This window comes from Chanos chanos, chromosome 3 (assembly GCF_902362185.1).
Source record: "Chanos chanos chromosome 3, fChaCha1.1, whole genome shotgun sequence".
Classification (NCBI taxonomy): domain Eukaryota; kingdom Metazoa; phylum Chordata; class Actinopteri; order Gonorynchiformes; family Chanidae; genus Chanos; species Chanos chanos.
In genome coordinates this window covers 34,549,558-34,567,023 of record NC_044497.1, presented here as the reverse complement: position 1 = coordinate 34,567,023, position 17,466 = coordinate 34,549,558, and the positions used below count along the sequence as shown (strand labels likewise).

General features: G+C 39.2%; 1 protein-coding gene across 1 annotated transcript; it reads right to left on the bottom strand.

Moving 5' to 3' along the window:
* Window positions 1-10,358: 10,358 nt before the first annotated feature.
* On the bottom strand, window positions 10,359-17,253 carry LOC115807527 (translocating chain-associated membrane protein 1-like 1). The gene is made up of 11 exons (XM_030768551.1): window positions 16,925-17,253; window positions 15,894-15,954; window positions 15,646-15,764; window positions 14,660-14,776; window positions 14,445-14,503; window positions 13,662-13,746; window positions 13,430-13,500; window positions 12,768-12,872; window positions 12,324-12,467; window positions 11,407-11,567; window positions 10,359-11,221 (listed from the first exon to the last, which is right to left on the bottom strand). The coding sequence occupies exons 1-11, from the start codon at window positions 17,042-17,044 to the stop codon at window positions 11,148-11,150; spliced, it is 1,116 nt and encodes a 371-aa protein (XP_030624411.1). The 5' UTR covers window positions 17,045-17,253; the 3' UTR covers window positions 10,359-11,147.
* Between the last annotated feature and the right edge of the window lie 213 nt (window positions 17,254-17,466).

Below are 17,466 nucleotides of genomic sequence, written 5' to 3'. Positions count from 1 at the left end.
CCATCTTCCACACTGTGTTTGTTTAAATGGAAAACACTCCCAGAGCGCAATCAGCCAGCTTGTAGCCGACAGAAAAAGCGTCTGGGTAATGTAGTCATGTAGCCCACATTGTATAACCTCGCGTGGGGTGGACAGTTGTACAATGGACTACAAGTACATGTATGCTCAGTGAGCGAAGTCAAAAACCCTATATAAACGACAGGCAGCATTGACAAGAAAGAGACATGCCACGGAATTTATTTATAGCCTAGTTAACCTGATAGACACTGTCTGAGCAAACAATGACCAGCGCGCAGAGCTGGCTTTTGCATGACAGAAAATGCATTAACTTTAAATTTATTTATCGTATTAATGATTTGAAAGATAACCTGATCGTGTGCATGACACGTAATAATTTGTATTTACCCACCTGTCAGAAGTTTCTAACTTGTTTTGCACAGGAATAAATTAAAAAAGAAAAGTTAATTGAAATAAAGAGTGCAATATTCTTTGTTAGAGAAGATTATCATGGAAGTATAGGATAAATATTTGAGGAACTTTCCGTGCTTTCACGCTCTATTTTGTATGTCTCACGTTGTTAAAAATATTTGGAAGGTCGTAATATTAATGCAGATTGACGCATGATTGTTATTATTGTATCGATTTTTTAATCAGGAGTAAAAGGAAAATAAGGTGAAATGATCTGCATCTTTTGTGCTGTCAGATCCCATTTAGGTTTAAATGTCTAAATAAAGGAAATCTATTCAGGTCCTCTTTACAATTAGCCTTGAAAACGGGCCACTTCAGATCTTAGGCAGCATTTACTTATGAAATAGCAGTTTTATATAATACATTTCTCTTCGGTCTTAAAACACTCATTGTAAATGGTCAAGATGAGCCCTAATTAACACTTAACTACCGAATGAAGAATAATCCTGAGCATTTCTGAAAATATCAGTCTATGCTGTACAACCCATATGTGTTACATTTTGCCTATGAGATATTTGAAACAACCAGTTTATTTTCAAATAAAAGCAAAATTATACATGATACAATTTGGTGAGGCTACAACAAGTCAAACAAAAGCAGCAATAAGTAGAGACAAACGACCATTTCTCGTCTCATTTACAGAGAGGAGTATTTTGCTTATTTTGTTGTCACTTTGGTGAGGCTAAGAGCATGAAGACTGATTTCTAATGGATGAGGCCCATATGTGTGCTCCATATGGGTGCTGAGACCTGGTCAGCGTGTGGCCTGGGAGTCCTGGGGCCTGAAACTCTGCTGGCAGGATGCCTCTGTTGTCTGGGAAACGCTGGGGTAGATGGCACCAAACTCAGTCGCCATGGTGATCTGGGCAGGCACACCAGCAGAACTGTTGGATCTCGACCTTGCCAAAGAGTTTGGAGGAAGGGGTGGGGGGAGAAAGCAGGGGAGAAGAGAAGAGAGGGAAGAGAGAAGGAGAGAATGAGTGAGTGAGAGAGTGAGTGTGTCATAGAATGACAGAAAGAGAGACGATGAATTATGGAACAAAAGGAGACCGAATATAATTAAAATTCTGGAGAATGCTGAAAAAGAAGACACAAGTCAAACAAAAAAAATACAGAGAGAAAACAAAAACTGATGTAAAAAGGAGAGATTGGAGGAACATTTTGTCATTAGACCTACTGGGGTATTCTCACCTGCTCCTCAACTGAAATGAAGGTCACCCGACTGAACCATCTGCCAATACATCAAGACACAACACACATACAGTACCATTTTCTCCCTTAGGATACAGCAACAAAACATGAAACATCAGCATAAACAGAATCATCATCACACTGCTCATTAGACTGGATGGAGACAAAGAGATTTAAAAAAAGACTATAATCAACAAAAATAGCTTAATACCAATACTATACAGACATGCATGCTATACAGTATCCAGACCAGTCACTGGTGGGCACTTTGGGTGGCACAAATCAGATAGAATCAACCATGTCAAATTTGAACTCTATTATTACTGATAATGACAGGCTTTGGTAAACTTTTTAAATGAGAGAATTGTTCGAAGAAATTAGCTTTAGAAACAGTACTATCACTGAGAGAAAATGGCAAGGGTTCATTGTAGAGGTCATGCCAAAAGCAAGTTTTTTGTATGTGTTCCCAGTTGCCTCACGGTGATCCTATTTGGCAAAAAAAAAAAAAAAATCTAAACAAACTCGTTTTAAAGCAGCATGAACAACAACAGAAAAGTTGAAAGATAATGTTTCAGAGTCCCAGTTCCCAAGCTCTATCCACACTAAGATGTGGTTAGCCTGGAGTAACTGAAATCATCTAAATTTAAAACAATTCTGCATAGTTTGAAGTGCTCTATAATAACAGTGAATGCTGATCTATGGTTTCCTCTTCTGACACCACTGGTGCTGTTTATGTTCTGCTGAGGGATTTATTAAGAGGTAGCCCATACTTTGTGACCCCTCCCCCCACCCACAATGCAATGGGAGTCCTGTCTGCCTCTGCTAATGAGAAGAAGGATAAGCCTTTGTTCACCTTGTCTCAAGAAAGGTGTGTAAGAATGAGATAGAGGGGATGAAGATAGCTAGAGACAGAAAGACAGAAGGCAAAGGGTTAAAGATACACACAAATGTGCCTATACAATCCCAACACATAGAAAGAGAAAAAGGAGAAATGAAGAAATGGGAGATGGGGATTGAACACTCCAGGCATACTTCCTTGACCTTCAGTAACCTTTGTCCAGTGATCTTAATCCTATAACTCCCTCACTGAACTGGAGATAACTGTACTGTATGTTCCTCTGTTGACTGTACAGAAGAGCTCTGGACTCAAGCTGTTATCCCCTGTGGTAGAATGGCTTTCTGTCATTGTCTTTGTAACAGGAAAGTCTTATCAATGTAGTGGCTCATATTTGGCATTGTACGGACACAGTTATTTAACCCTTGTATTATTGCACGATTTGGTCAAATGCGTCGTGTTGGAACTATTAATGCTTCAATGCTGTTTGTTCATTTGTGTAAATGGGGATATATGTGCTCAATGCAGACAAAGGAATGACAAGTAGTAAGATATACAGAAGTTTATGTATATGCAGAGAATGCCTTTAGATGCAGAGAAAGAGTAAGAGACAGAGAGAGAGAGAGAGAGAAGAGGTGGAATATGGAGGATGACTGTTTAACATTCTAAACAGGTGCTGGAATCCGGGAGCTGCCACCATGGGAGGATGGAGAGCAACAGCACACAGGTAGAACACAAAACATTGGAGGGAAGGGAGAGAGAGGGATAGAGAGAGGAAGACTGAGTGTGTGTGTGTGTGTGTGTGTGTGTGAGAGAGAGAGAGAGAGAGAGAGAGAGAGGGAGAGAGAGAGGAATGACAGACTGGACCAGAACAGCATAGACATGTTTGTGCTGAGGCAGTTTAATGGGGGACAGAGAAAGAACTAGTCAGATGTACGAGAGAGAGAGAGAGAGAGAGAGAGAGAGAGAAAGACAGAGAGAGGAAAAAACAAAAAAGGACAGAAAGCAAGCCACAACCCACATAACCAAGTTACAGATGGATGTGGAAGAATGTGTATGTGTTGAATGAATACATGTGGCCCACTCCAACTGCTTTTCTCTATCTCTGCAGCTGGATGTTTGTGTGTGTGTGTGTGTGTGTGTGTGTGTGTGCAGCTGGATGCCACCATGCTGTGCAGCTGACAGAGGAAACACACACACACACACACACACACATGCACAATCCCCATATTAGTGACAACACTCAGGAAACTTACCACCAGTGTTCTAAGCACCACCACCTTCCTTTATCATCCTCCTTTTTTTACTCTCTTCACATTCCTCTCTTCCTTTTTCAATGAGACATATTATGGATGTCAAGGAATCTTCACATCTTACTTTAAAAGTTATATATTAAAAAACTGAAACAAACCAACAAAACAGACAGAAAAAGACTGGGGTTCACAGAATCACCACTAAATGCTAGTGGTGGTGGTGGTGGTGGTGTGTGTGTGTGTGTGTGTGTGTGTGTGTCTGTGTGTGTGTATGTGGGTTTGCTTGTTTTACCTTTCCTTCTTTTGAGTTACTTTAATGGGCAATACAGGAAACATTTCATTCATTTTCAAAGCAGGCTATGTTTTGTTTGACAAAAACAAATGTGAGCACACACCACACTTCGCAAACAGCAGTGTTGTCATGGTAATAGTTGGCCTGGTATCTCCAGGGGTCTTGATTTTGAAACACCTGCCCCTTCTTTTACCATCACCCCCATAAAGATGTATTCATAATCATATTCATAAAATATCTTGCAATCTGAAGCAGATCCAATTAGAAGGCCCCTGATACACATACATTTACACATTAAATACGTTAGCAGTCCTAAAGGGTTTCTTCTGTTAGGAGACATAATTGTGACAAAGTAGTTACATATCATATGGTGCAGCGTACAATGCAGAGAATTTAATGACAAGGACTTGTGTACTAATATGCAGAAACATGTATGTATTCTAAAAATACGCAGGTAGACATTTTCGTAATCACATAACAAGATGTCAGAAAGCATGAAGAAACATGAAATTCATCTATACACATTTATTTCTTTGAATTTGATTAAATAATAGTTGTATTTTTTATTTTTTTTTTTACTCTTCATGCATGTTCATTTGTCAGGTCATTTTAGATCAATATTAAGACTGCATGCTTTGGCTCATGTCAATGTGCTAAAGTTTTGGGTTTTTTTTTTTAAGAAATACAACAGCAAATGTGGCCCCACAGATCACACTGTTTTAGTTCTAATTCCAAACTGCTGAAAGTTAGTTGAAACACACACGCATGCGCGCGCGCACACACACACACACACACACACATATATATATATATATATATATATATGCATATGGACTCTGAATCTCTTTCTCTCTCACACACACTAACAACAGCATAAAGGGTTAGCTATGAAATTCCTCTTGACAGTGATTGTTTTATTGAACAAATAAATTACATAAACACAAGATGACTCAGCATTGTCTGTATGTGAGATAGGACTGTGATGAGCAACATTACTGCAACAGTAACTGGAAGGAACAGGAAAAAAAGGGTTTTTTTTTTTACCACCATCTCAATCTTGTTTGTTCTAGAACATACTCTTACGGCAAATGACTAGTGAATCTCAACTCAATTAAAATATTTCTCCTCTTAAGTATTGTTTGTAATTTTGTAATATTTAGAAAGACTATTGTGGGACTGCAATAAGACTACCCATACTTACTGTTGCTAATATAACCAGGAGGGCACACATGCACGCGTGCACACACACACACACACACACATTGTCTGGGCAGTGGACTGGAGAGAGTGTCTCGACTCATACAGCTCTGAAGTGGTTGTGTCCCAGTTTCAGAGCTTTACTGTCTCTCTCTCTCCCTACTCTATTCTTCTTTCTCTCTCCTTTTTTCCCTTTCCTTCCCTCCCCTCTCGTTTCCCAGGGACAGAGAAGGAGCAGTCAATAGGCTCAGTGACTGTCTCCAAGCTACACACAGAAACACCATGTACCATCTACAGTCACATTCATCAGCACTACTCTACGAGAGAAAGAGAGACAGAGAGAGAGAGAGAGAGAGAGAGAGAGATAGAGAGAGAGAGAAAAAGATATGGACAGATGTGTAGACAGAGTCCCAAAAGATAGACAGTGAAGGAGAGAGAGAGAGAGAGAGAGAGAGACGGGGGGGGGGGGGGGGGGGGGCAGACAAAGAAAAGGAGGAAAACACTGACAGTGGGTGAGGCAAATAGAGCACAAAAACTAAGCAGAGATTTACTCTATGAAACTAACCAAAAACCATACATAGGTATGCTTGGCAACAGTTTGTGAAATAAAGTTTATTATGCAGCACAGAAAACTGAAAATACTCATCAGTGAATCCTAACAGGAATATGGCTGTGAAAGTTACGACAGGAACTAATTAAAAAATTCCTCTTTTAGCTGCCAACAGCAAGTCTCTCAGTCACCCACTGAATTTCTGTACAAACCCCAGGAACACAAACAAGCTTTTAGTCTTAACAAACAGACAGTAAATCTATCTTTCCTCACCTCCCTCTCTCTCTATATATATATTCCTCCCTCTTAGTAAGATATCATCCCTTCCCTTGTAGTCTCTCATCCAATCCACTCCCTTTCAGTCCATTCTTCATTTAAAGGGCAGATTTTCTTGAAAGTGAGCTTTGTAGCAAGTGGGCATTCCTCTCAACTAAACGTCATCGCCATATCTCTCACCACACACACACACACACACACACACACACACACATACACACGCTCTCCCTCATGGTCTTTTTCACTTCAAAGGTAAAATAAAGTGATGCTGAGGATAATAAGGATAGAGTGATAGAGAATGAAAGAGAGGAGACAGGGTGATGAGGAAAGAGAGGGAGGGGGAGATGGGTGGTTTGGGGAGCCCAGCTGGTACAAGAGGGCCTGCTGCCTCATCACTTCGCGCTCCTTACCTCCGTCTGGCTAATTGGGAACTATTAGTCTACGAGGCCGAAAATTACATGTCTTATTAAATACAGAATTCCAAATGAACCACGCTAAATAAGAAAGTACTCGCCTTTTAATGAAGCTAATTTATATGGAAATGAAGCTTAATCCACACGATTGAAAGAGATTTATCCTTATTGGATGTATAAAAGAGTGAAGAGAGGGAAAGAGAAATAGAAGGAAAAATATTTCTATGACACTTTCACTGTAGTTAGAGTTTGTCCCACATGTGATTCTGATAACCTATTAGATGGAAGAAAACTTCAAAGCATCAGATTTCCCTTTAATAGTGATTAATAAACTGAAAACCTTGTTCATTCCTGAGGTAAATTGTAAAACAAAACGGTCCCATTTGTAACTTCCTCTAGCTTTAATTTTCTCTTCTTTTATTCTCTACTCATTCTTGCTCGCTTTATTAATCTCTTCTCTGTATTTTTGCTCTCTACGAGTGGAAACTGAACTGGTGATTTATTAATGCAGAGGCAGGTTGCGGTTTGCTATGAAGCAAAATCAGTCTGTCAGGTCAGCTTTAAGTGTCGCCATCTAGTGGATGTGATGTGCAAGTATTCAGGACTAAAACTGAAAATAGAGCATTAATACTATGATTTCTGAGGTCTGGAACTCAACTGAAAATAACCAATTGTTTGTAAAAACATGGTATTAGTGAAGGAAACTCTCAGTTTTTCCATTTTGCCTGCTTCCTACCCCTAAAAACCTCAGCTCATGACCAATATCCTAATATTTAAACTTTTCTGAGTAACAAGACAAAAAAGAACCAGTCACTTTAGGAGTAAGCAAATGGTTTAATCAAAAAAAAAAAAAAAAAAATCAAACAACCAAACAACAAACAAAAATCACACAGATTTGCATAAATACATACGATTAAGAACATATATATATTTTTTTTTAATAAAAGCAATATATTTCAACATACAGGCAAGCATTTGAAAGGGGACAGTGCATATGCAACAGCACAGAAGAAAATAACTTACACTCTGTGTACCTGTTTTGACATTTCAGAAAGCTTTGGTGCATCCTCTATTCTTATACATGAGAACGATGTTGCTTATCTGATGGTAGCTTCATTTGTTTTAAAATTCCACCCCAAACTTAAAGTAATTGCAAGAACTAGCAGCAAAAAGGACCTTATCAACAATTAAAACAATTATGCCACATCAAAACATCACATTTCATTTTATTTCAAATATTGCCCCTTACGTGGATCAAGAGCTGTGTTCAGGATGTAAAACAAATAACTGTCTTTTTTGTTTTGTTTTGAAAAGGTGACGGCATGTTCATATGTCATCGTGATCTGAAGTCTGACAGTACATGCCGGCCGCTCATCAAATTTCACCATGTGTTTGCAAATCAGAGCCAAGCTTTGATCTCCATCTCCAATACTTCAAACCTCAAACACTTCAGAACAAAGTGTGGAAAAAGAAGGACGATATGAAAAACATTCGCTTTAGTTTCTGTTTCGATACCTGGCAGTGAACATTTGTCTTCCTTAAGAGACCTATTAGTGCGACATTGAGCTCAGTTCAGAATTTTGGAACTGACGAACAATTAAACTGAAAACAACTGAATTGTTTTAAATTGAACTGAGTTGGCTACACCCTCAGGGATTTAAAATTGGAAACGGAATTCAGTTCAGTGCAGAAGAAACAAATTTCCCCCAACCGATTATATGGGGTGTCCACTATCTGACCAATTATATTTGGGTGTCCATTATCTGATGATGGATGGGAGCTCGTTCTCACATTCTGAACTGAGCACAACATGTTACATGAGCTACTTTTACACTGCTGGCAGTTTCAAATTCTCTCATTGGCTACTCTTCAACAAAAGTGAATTGAATATGTAGAATTCCAAAGTAAGTACTGTGTCACTTGGACCCACACCTAAAATATAACGCTCTCTCTCACTCACACTCACGCACACACACGATATAAAAAATAAAAACACATAAAGGTGGCAGAAATTATATATTTATATGTGCTAAATAATATTATTCTTTCTACAGTTGATTAATCTCTATAAAAATAGTTTAAAAATCTGACAAGAATTCAGTACAGTGTCTCAATATATTTATCTAGATATTTCCTTTACTCCAAACATCAGACAGTTATCAGCTGGTTTAGAAAGACCAAAAAAAAAAAAAATCCTTTACTGCTCCTTCCCTCCTAAGACACTGCCCTAAAAAGCTGACACAACAAAATTCCACTCTGTCATGAGATACTAGGCATCAACAGTCTGTCTCTCAATGTTTTTGTTAATTCTGACAGACCAATCAAACCACATTTGCTCAGCTCACAAAGCTCAGTTTAGCAGTGTGGAGTGTCCCTTTCAAACAGAATGATGATAGATGAATGAGTCAGACGGGTCGAGTTCAGGACAGGTCTCGTCTTTACACTAAATTACTGTCATTTAATGGTGCAAATCCAACATTTCCCACAAGAGGGCGCCAATAGAATCGCTTTTTCTAGAAACAGTAAGCTACAGACCCAATGAGCGCTGCTGAAATAGTTTGCTTAGGTGTTCCACCATTAAACTGCAAGAATGTAGATAAAATGTAGATAAAATGTCAATGTACTCTGACTGGAGACATAGGTCTTATGGCAATGTCAAAATCACTAGGAAGGAGCGAGAAGTCTCTTTACATCATTTGGCAAGTCATAGGTATACAGTATCAGCTTTTGCTAGAAAAGTGTGTGTGCGTGTGTGTGTATGTGTATGTGTGTGTGTGTGTGTGTGTGTGCGTGTGTGCATATGTGTGTGTGTTTTTAAATGCTCTCTGAATAACTTCAACAAAGGAAAAGAGAGTTGTTATATTTTTGCACCATCTCTGTCACATCATTATAAGACTGAAATTTTTTTTTTTTTTAAACAAATTGAATTTAAACAAACTGATGCTTTTTTTTTCTTTCATGCCCTACTGACAGAAGTAGCCTTTTTAAAGCAAACGAATCCACCACTAACACGATTCATGCAGAAATATGCTCACATACTTTCACACACACTCCTCCATACACAATCACACAGCATTCCAATACAGCATGAAAACACGCAATGTTGTGGAGCCTCTCACACGCATCAGCCTCCGTGAAGCAAACAAAAAATAACTCAGTGAGAAGAACCAAAACAGGAAACTGCCACTGAAACAAGACCAAAGGCAGAACGGGCGACTACCCATACCCCATACAGTCAGAGAATTTAAGAGCACTTGGAAAAGGATTGTATCATTTATACACACAGCATACACTGTCTAACCCACTCTTTCCATATGGGAAGAGTTCATTAAATCACAAAAAATTAAAAGAGCTTCAAAAACAAAACCAAAAGAAACAACAATAAAAACTAATGCACAATGGAAGGTAAAAGGCCACAAATTACCTGCACTGTAACAGAGCCAAACTTCTCAAACTCTGAAAATTTGGTACAGAAAAAAAAAACATAATAATATTTCAGAGCTTCAGCAACCAAAATTTTTTGTGAAATAGTATTTCTGCAAAATGGTCATTATTTTCTGTATAAGGAGCCTTTTCAAAAGCCCCCTTACGACCCTGTGGTTTCATTATTATGCTCAAAATGCACTTCACCTCCAAACTATCAAACAACACTCTCACATTCCTGTTCCAGACAGCACAGAGCAAGACCACTGAACCACATTGGGATTTTTTTGACGTATTATCTGAGATGAAAAATGAGAAAAGTCGTGGCTCAGACACAATATCTTACAGCGCTGTCCATCTCTCCGATTGTTTTTTTTTTTTTTTTATGTGTTTGTGTTTTCTTTGAAATAGCTAAGGTTATTCAAAGGACAAAAACATGAATGACAAATTAATATCCATTGTGTATTATCAGTCTTTAACGTTGAAGGCTGAAGTTTTTCTGACCCACCACTGTGTTTGATCTTGAGCCTAAATGCAGAAGGGCTATCGTTAAAAAGCTCGTCTCACTGTATTGGTGAGACATGGTTCATAAGAGGCCTGGAGACCACAGCCGAGTGGGGTGCTATGAGGCCTACCTTCAGACACACACCATTTGTACTTCTGCCATATCTCAGGAACAAAGCATTTTGTTCACTCAGCAGCAGAACAGAGCAGAGAAGAGAGAGAGAGAGAGAGAGAGAGTGATAGAGAGAGGGAGGGAGAGGGAGAGGGAGAGAGAGAGAGAAAGAGACTGAGGGAAAAGCAAGCTGCCATCCTAAACAGTGAGAGAGAGAAATCCATTTCTTTCTGCCCAAAAGAAAAACCAGAATCAAACCACACGAGCCAGTGAGGGGCACTGGTGGATTTGGTGCCTGAGACACAGTGATCAGTATGAGGAAAAAAAAGCAAAAGAAAAAAAAAAGCAAAGAGGCAGTAGCATCAGGGCAACCACTTGTCCACCAGCTCCTGCCCCCCCTCCCAAATACCATTCTACACCCCACAAGCAAAAAGAAAATGCCAATAATAACTCATAGTGCATTCTAAGAGAAGGATTCAAGAAAAAAAAAATCCACACAAAAGGATGTTTTTATCTGCACACCTGATCTCGCTGGACACGGTTAAGGTGTCCGTGTGGTTAAGTGGTTTTGTTAGGAGACAGATGAAAGGATTGAGGGTGTATCATCCAGAGAGACTGATCTCCATCTCTCTTTCTACGATGTTTTGGATTTTCTTGCTCTCGGCGAAGTCCTGTCCTCTGCTTTCATGACTCCGTTAACTGAACCCCCTGACAAATATTAAGAGAGAGAAAGGAAAAAAAACCAAAAACACTAATGTCAAATCTGCAATTACCATTTTTTAATTCCTGTATAGCAGAGTGAGTCAAAAAGACCTCTGAGTGAGTGTGTGTGTGTGTGTGTGTGTGTGTTTCAGAGGAACAGAGATCAGACAAACAGAGAGGAGTATGCTAACCTCGTGCTGAGTCCTTCTTGATGGGCTTGCTCTTGGGACTGGCTGCCTTCTTTTTGCTGGCCTGGATCTGAGTCTGTTCTCTCCATTTCTTTAGCTGGAAGTTAATAAATTTCCACATCATCCATGCCTGGGTCAGACAAATAGCTGACAGGCAGGTCATCCTGTGGAAGAGAAGGACATCAAGAAAGTGAGAGAAAACAAGAGACAGAGATAGGGAAAAGGAGAAAGAAGTGTGAGAGTTAGCTGTTGGCCTAAACTCAGCTAAAATACACAATCCCTTCAACTTCTGACATTCTTGCTATATTTTGTTTACTGCTTTGATTAAATATTTTTTAATGTTGCTCCATATAATATTGTATTACATAGAATAAAGTGAATCTGCAAGGGGTTGCAAGCAGAAATTCCACGCATAGAGTATGGTTTTGAATGTTTGGCAACATATCATGAGATGACTTGACAACACACACAAGCACAGACACACACACACACACACAAAACAATCTGCGTGTAACTCTGATGACAGCTACTGTCACAAGTTCTCTACTGTTTTTATAGTCATTGTTAGGAAACAAAAACAGGAATTCTTCTAAATTAAAACTATCCCTTTTTTGTTGAGTTTTTCAGTGTCAAGGAGTTTTAGAGCCATGTAATTCTCACTTGATAGCAAGAAAAATTCGGAAGTGCAACTGGAGTGACGATTAATCCAAAGGTCCACTCACATTAAGTTCTAAATCCTGACCCATCACTTGAATCTGCCTGGTGATTCCATTGGAATGTTCATAATCTAAATTGATTTGGAATTCTGTTTTAATTGCTGAAGATTCTATCACAGTCACACACATTCTATTTGAGCTTCTATTACATTACTCTAATCTCATTGGCTACACTGTGACCATTTTGGATGGCGCTTGACTTGCCTGATAGTCAGCACGTTAAAGTTGCCCTCGGCCAGTGAGAAACCCTGGTTGTCTGTGCGGGATAATCCAAATCCAAAAGTCAGCACGGACAGGGTGAGAGTCAGCAAACGAGCAACAACAAAGAGCAGAGCCCACAGCGTGAACCTGAGATGTGGCGTAGAGAGAGAGAGTGAGAGTGAGAGAGAGAGAGAGAGAGAGAGAGAGAGAGAGAGAGAGAGAGAGAGAGAGAGAGTGAGAGTGAGAGTGAGAGTGAGAGTGAGAGTGAGAGAGAGAGAGAGAGAGAGAGAGAGAGACAGAGAGACAGTTTATTTTTAAGTATTTATTGTAACTTTTGACACAAACGTGATACAAATGTTTCAATCTGTAATATGACATATGAATGATAAGCATCAGTAACATTGCTCATAAATATACAATATCAGTAAATCTACAGAAATATCATACCCTTTCTGCTTGTTCTCATCGCTGAAGTAGAAGAGTCTGGATGCATGGAAGAGGAGCTCCACCAGATAGTGCGGAATCAGCAAGACCAGACCCAGCCGATGGAGACTAACACACACACACACACACACACACACAAACACACACACAAACACACACACACACACACACACACACACACACACACACACACAATGAGAAAAACAGGAAAGGACAAAGTCACAATCTCAGATATGGGTCATTGATACCACACACTTTATAGAGGGCATGGGTGAAAGTATCAGTGTAATTATATAATGATCTCATATGAACATACAGTGATTCTCAGGACTACATGACTGGTCTTTGCTTTGTGATTGACTATGATCCTGTTCTATCAGAGGCATTATTACTATTACATGAGTCTATCAGAAAAACACAGCACACCCACAAAATACGACAAACACAATGTAACCTTGGTTTTGATGATGATGTTTCAGGAGCATAATGAGGATCCTGACTTGTTCTTCTTTATAAATCACAGTAAAATGATCATCAAGCATAAATAATTCAGGACAGAGAATTCTATGATCACCAAAATGTGATAAATACACACCACAGCAGCTTCACTTAAATCCTCTTAACTCAGTTAGGAATGCATGGGTTTATCTTTGAGAAATACTCACTTGAGAACATAGGCACCAGTGATGTGGAAAATATAAAGGCAAATGTAGTACAGTTGACGAGGAATGTCCTCCTGGAAAGGAAAAAAAATGTGTATGTTTTGTTTATCAAGGTAACAACTCCTGAATTCTTTTCAGTCACATTGTATAAGTAACCAAACATGCATGGTGTTATTTCAGTAGAACAAGTCCCACCTGCTCACAAAACAATTGAAACACAAGCAGGACACTCTACCTTTCTGACTTTCTGGAAATACAACTCAGGCAGGGCATGGAACCAATAGGCAATCTGGCAAATGTAGAAGAACTTAACCTGAAAACTAGAGAATGGAGAGTAATGATTAAAGCCAGTTAGAAACGTATCAGCAAAGCAAAGGAAAGACAGAAAGGTTAGGTGAGGAGAAAATCAAATTCATGTACATGCTAGTATTTTAAATGCTACTGACAAACTGGAATATCGAATTACATACATACATTATTACCCCAAGTGCTAAAAATGCCACGACATTCCTTTCACTTCAGAGACATACCAAAAAAAATGCATTTAGGAATGGGTACTGCCTTTAAAAAAAAAAAAATGTGCAGACCAAAAGACAGAAATGAAAAGGCTTAAGACATGGTCTTGACTTATCAGGGCTGAAAAAGTAAAAGTTTGAGATGAGCTGTCTGTCTGGGTGAATGGAGTGTGACAAGGCATGATGTTTAAATTATTCAGGTGAACCTGACACATGCAGTATGGCTTTAATAGGAAATAGTACACTAATGTTTATGGGTGAAAAAGACTTTGAAGGACAGCAGACTAACATACATACATACATACACACACATACAAACACATACAAACACATACAAACACAAATTCAGACTCATGATGTTATTCTGAGGCATGTTTACAGAAGGTTTCCTTATCTTAAATGTCCCTCCTTTGCCAATACATAAACAGACTCATCTATTACTTTCAGACCAAGACTAAAGGTCAGAGGAGAAGAAAAAAAAAAGCATGTGATTCAACACTTACGCCATCTGAGTGTGTGGGTAGCCTTCCCATAACAACGTCGGATTTGTCACAAATTCCTCCTAAAAGAGAAACAAGACAAATATATACTTTCATCAACTTCTGCACAGATAAGGGACAGACAGAGAGGTCATTTTAACATTTGGAGCTTATTCAGAATTGAGACAAACATGCTTTACTCAAATCTATGAGCCTCACTCAAACGCCGCGGGTCTTACCGCAGTGAGGATGCTGCAGCCCCAGACGAAAGAGAACAGGTAGAAGGCCGCCAGCTGCCCAGACTCATTGAATTTGCTGTGCTTTGTTTTGGACAAATGTAGTCGGCGATTGATTTTCTTAAAGAAAACAGGGCAACATATTCGTTTAGGAAAGTGTTTTGTTATGAAAATGCTCACAAAAAGATATCACAATCAAATTAGATTTTCTGGACTAAAGTCCATAGTTCGGGCTTTTTTTTTAAAAAAAAAAACTAAACTATACAATGAATGGAGGGTCTATGTTCAAAATACAATGCAGTTCAGTGGTTTTTCCGGATACTGGCACCGCTTCAGAAATGCCAGCCCAGGTGACGAAACAGAGAGATGACCGTTACTTTACATTAAGAAATACTAAACCTTACAGAAAGATTCATCACTGACAATACTGTTAGGGGAGGGAAACGTTATTGAAATGCATACAAAGAAAAAGAAAAACACTAAATAAACAGTACAGGAAGGTAGCATCTAATGATACCCTTACTGAAGCAAAAGAAAGAAACTATCGAGTTCAAACAGACAGAAGGTGGAAAACGGTGGATCGACACAAGAAAGAGGATGAACAACAGATGAGATTTGACTAGTTAAAAAACAGAGAGATGGAGAAGATGAAAGATATACTGTGATGTGAGCAACTCTTCTGATTCACTGTGCAGAGTGAGTTAACAAAGACAAAGCAATAGAGATGTTAGCTTCATGTCCTGCTGAAAGAGACCTAGGATGTGTACACACACATTCTCCCTCTACTGGACACACATATGCACACACGGTAAACAAAACTGAAGACAGGGAAAAACTCTCTCTCCTTCTCACACACTGACATATACACACTCTCTCAGAGACACATGTACACTGAACAAAACACAGTTCACATTCTTTCCAACAACCGCGTGTTGAATACTATGTAACAAAATCAACATAATGTAATGTGTACAAAAATTTCCACTTACATCAAGTATGTACTCTTGAATCAAAGCGTGGAGTATTATAGCAATGAGCAGATAAAAGAACACAGTCGCAATATCTTTGGGTCCGTACTGATAAAAGTTCACGGGTTCAGGCCTGTCATCTGATCAAAACAGGAGGCAAAACAAATTCAGTTATATTGCACCTTCCAAGAGATCCACTTTATATAAGCTGTTGTGCTTACTCAATAACTCTGTATTTATTTACATTAAGAGTGAGTAAGTAAACTTACCTAGAGTTTGAGTCACATTGTACTGGACTGTGATAAACATAATAGCGAACTTGGCAGTTACCTGTGAGTAGGAAAATGGAGCAGGATTAAAATGGGTTACCATGATAACATGAGACCCCTTACAGGTGATGTAGACTGCTAAGGAAACACAAGATGTCTCTGAAATAGGGGTTACACTATGACACATCAAAGTAGTTCTTGGGAAGTAAAATGTACCGAAAGAATGTTCAGATTCAATGACAGAAAATCATTACTTCCTGGACATTTTCAGAAAGTTCATTGCATCTATGCTAGGAATGTGAAGAAAGTGAAAGGAGAAAATATGCCAGGTAGATGCCAGGTTTTGTGTTTATTAAAGACTGTTTGGTGTTAGAGTTTGATGAGAATTGCTGAATAAGGGGCTTCATGGTCCCTCGATGTTGACTTTAATTTGGCATTTCAAAGAGAATAGTGATATGTTTAATTGCATTTCCTCTTCAAGTGTAAGCGTGTTACTTTCATTTCATAAAGTTAGCATAGCTCATAGCTAGTAAGCAAGCTAGCCAAATAGCAAGCTACTCTGTAAAACATAAGACTGCATATCTATTTTATATCACTTCTCGTCACTCAGTATATTTAAAAGTACTGAAGCCACGTAAGATAGCTCACTCGCTAGAAACGATTAATTTTAAGTTGCTAAATACTTTCACTACCATCTTATCTCAAATGGGTGTAGCATACTCTGTCAGGTCCCCCAAAAATAACACTGATCATGTTATGCCAAGCCAGCTGTAAATGTAACCACTGATTTGAGCGTCAAAATGAAAGCTGCTCTCTCGTTCGACCCTTAAGTCAACATTTCCAACACGTTCCAATACATCTCCTGTAATTTATCGTGCTTATATGGGGTTAAAGATAGTTAAAGTAGCTATTTATCTGGCTAGCTAACAACCGAGGAAGTGGATCTCTGGCTGACTGGCTGGCGGTGGGCCTGCAGAGGGGTTTAGCTGGTGCGTGGGTGTGTGTGTATGTATGGTGTTTAGGGTCCGTACCTCAAACATTAGCCCTAGGAGAATGATCATGGCCACACACGATACCATATCCGCATGATTCTGGATCACAAACTCGTGGCTCAGCACCGGTGGACTCTTGTTCTTCTTTCGGAAACCCATGGCTGACACACATACACATACACACTCTCACAGACTGCCACTCAGTCACACACACCACTATCCCAGACTTTTAGCAAGGGCTGGGTCAAGCTTGTATGCAACGAACTCAACTCGATTCCTCCTCCTTCTGTTATCCGTGAAATGCTCTATACTTTTAAAAGTCATGTAGTGGCTCAAAGGTGCAGCAGCCCCGAAATCCCTCAACGTACCCTCCTGGTTCCTACTCCACACTCATTCATGAACCGCCCATTGACGTGCAATAAATCCCACCCCATTTTCCGTTTAACCCATGAATGACATGACGTCCAACCAACCCATGATAAACAGCTTATGAAAAGCTCTGTGTCCAGTGTTTTTGTGTAGGTTTTTTTCCGGGGTGCATTAATACTGAAAATACAAACGTTCAAGTTAGGGTTGCCACC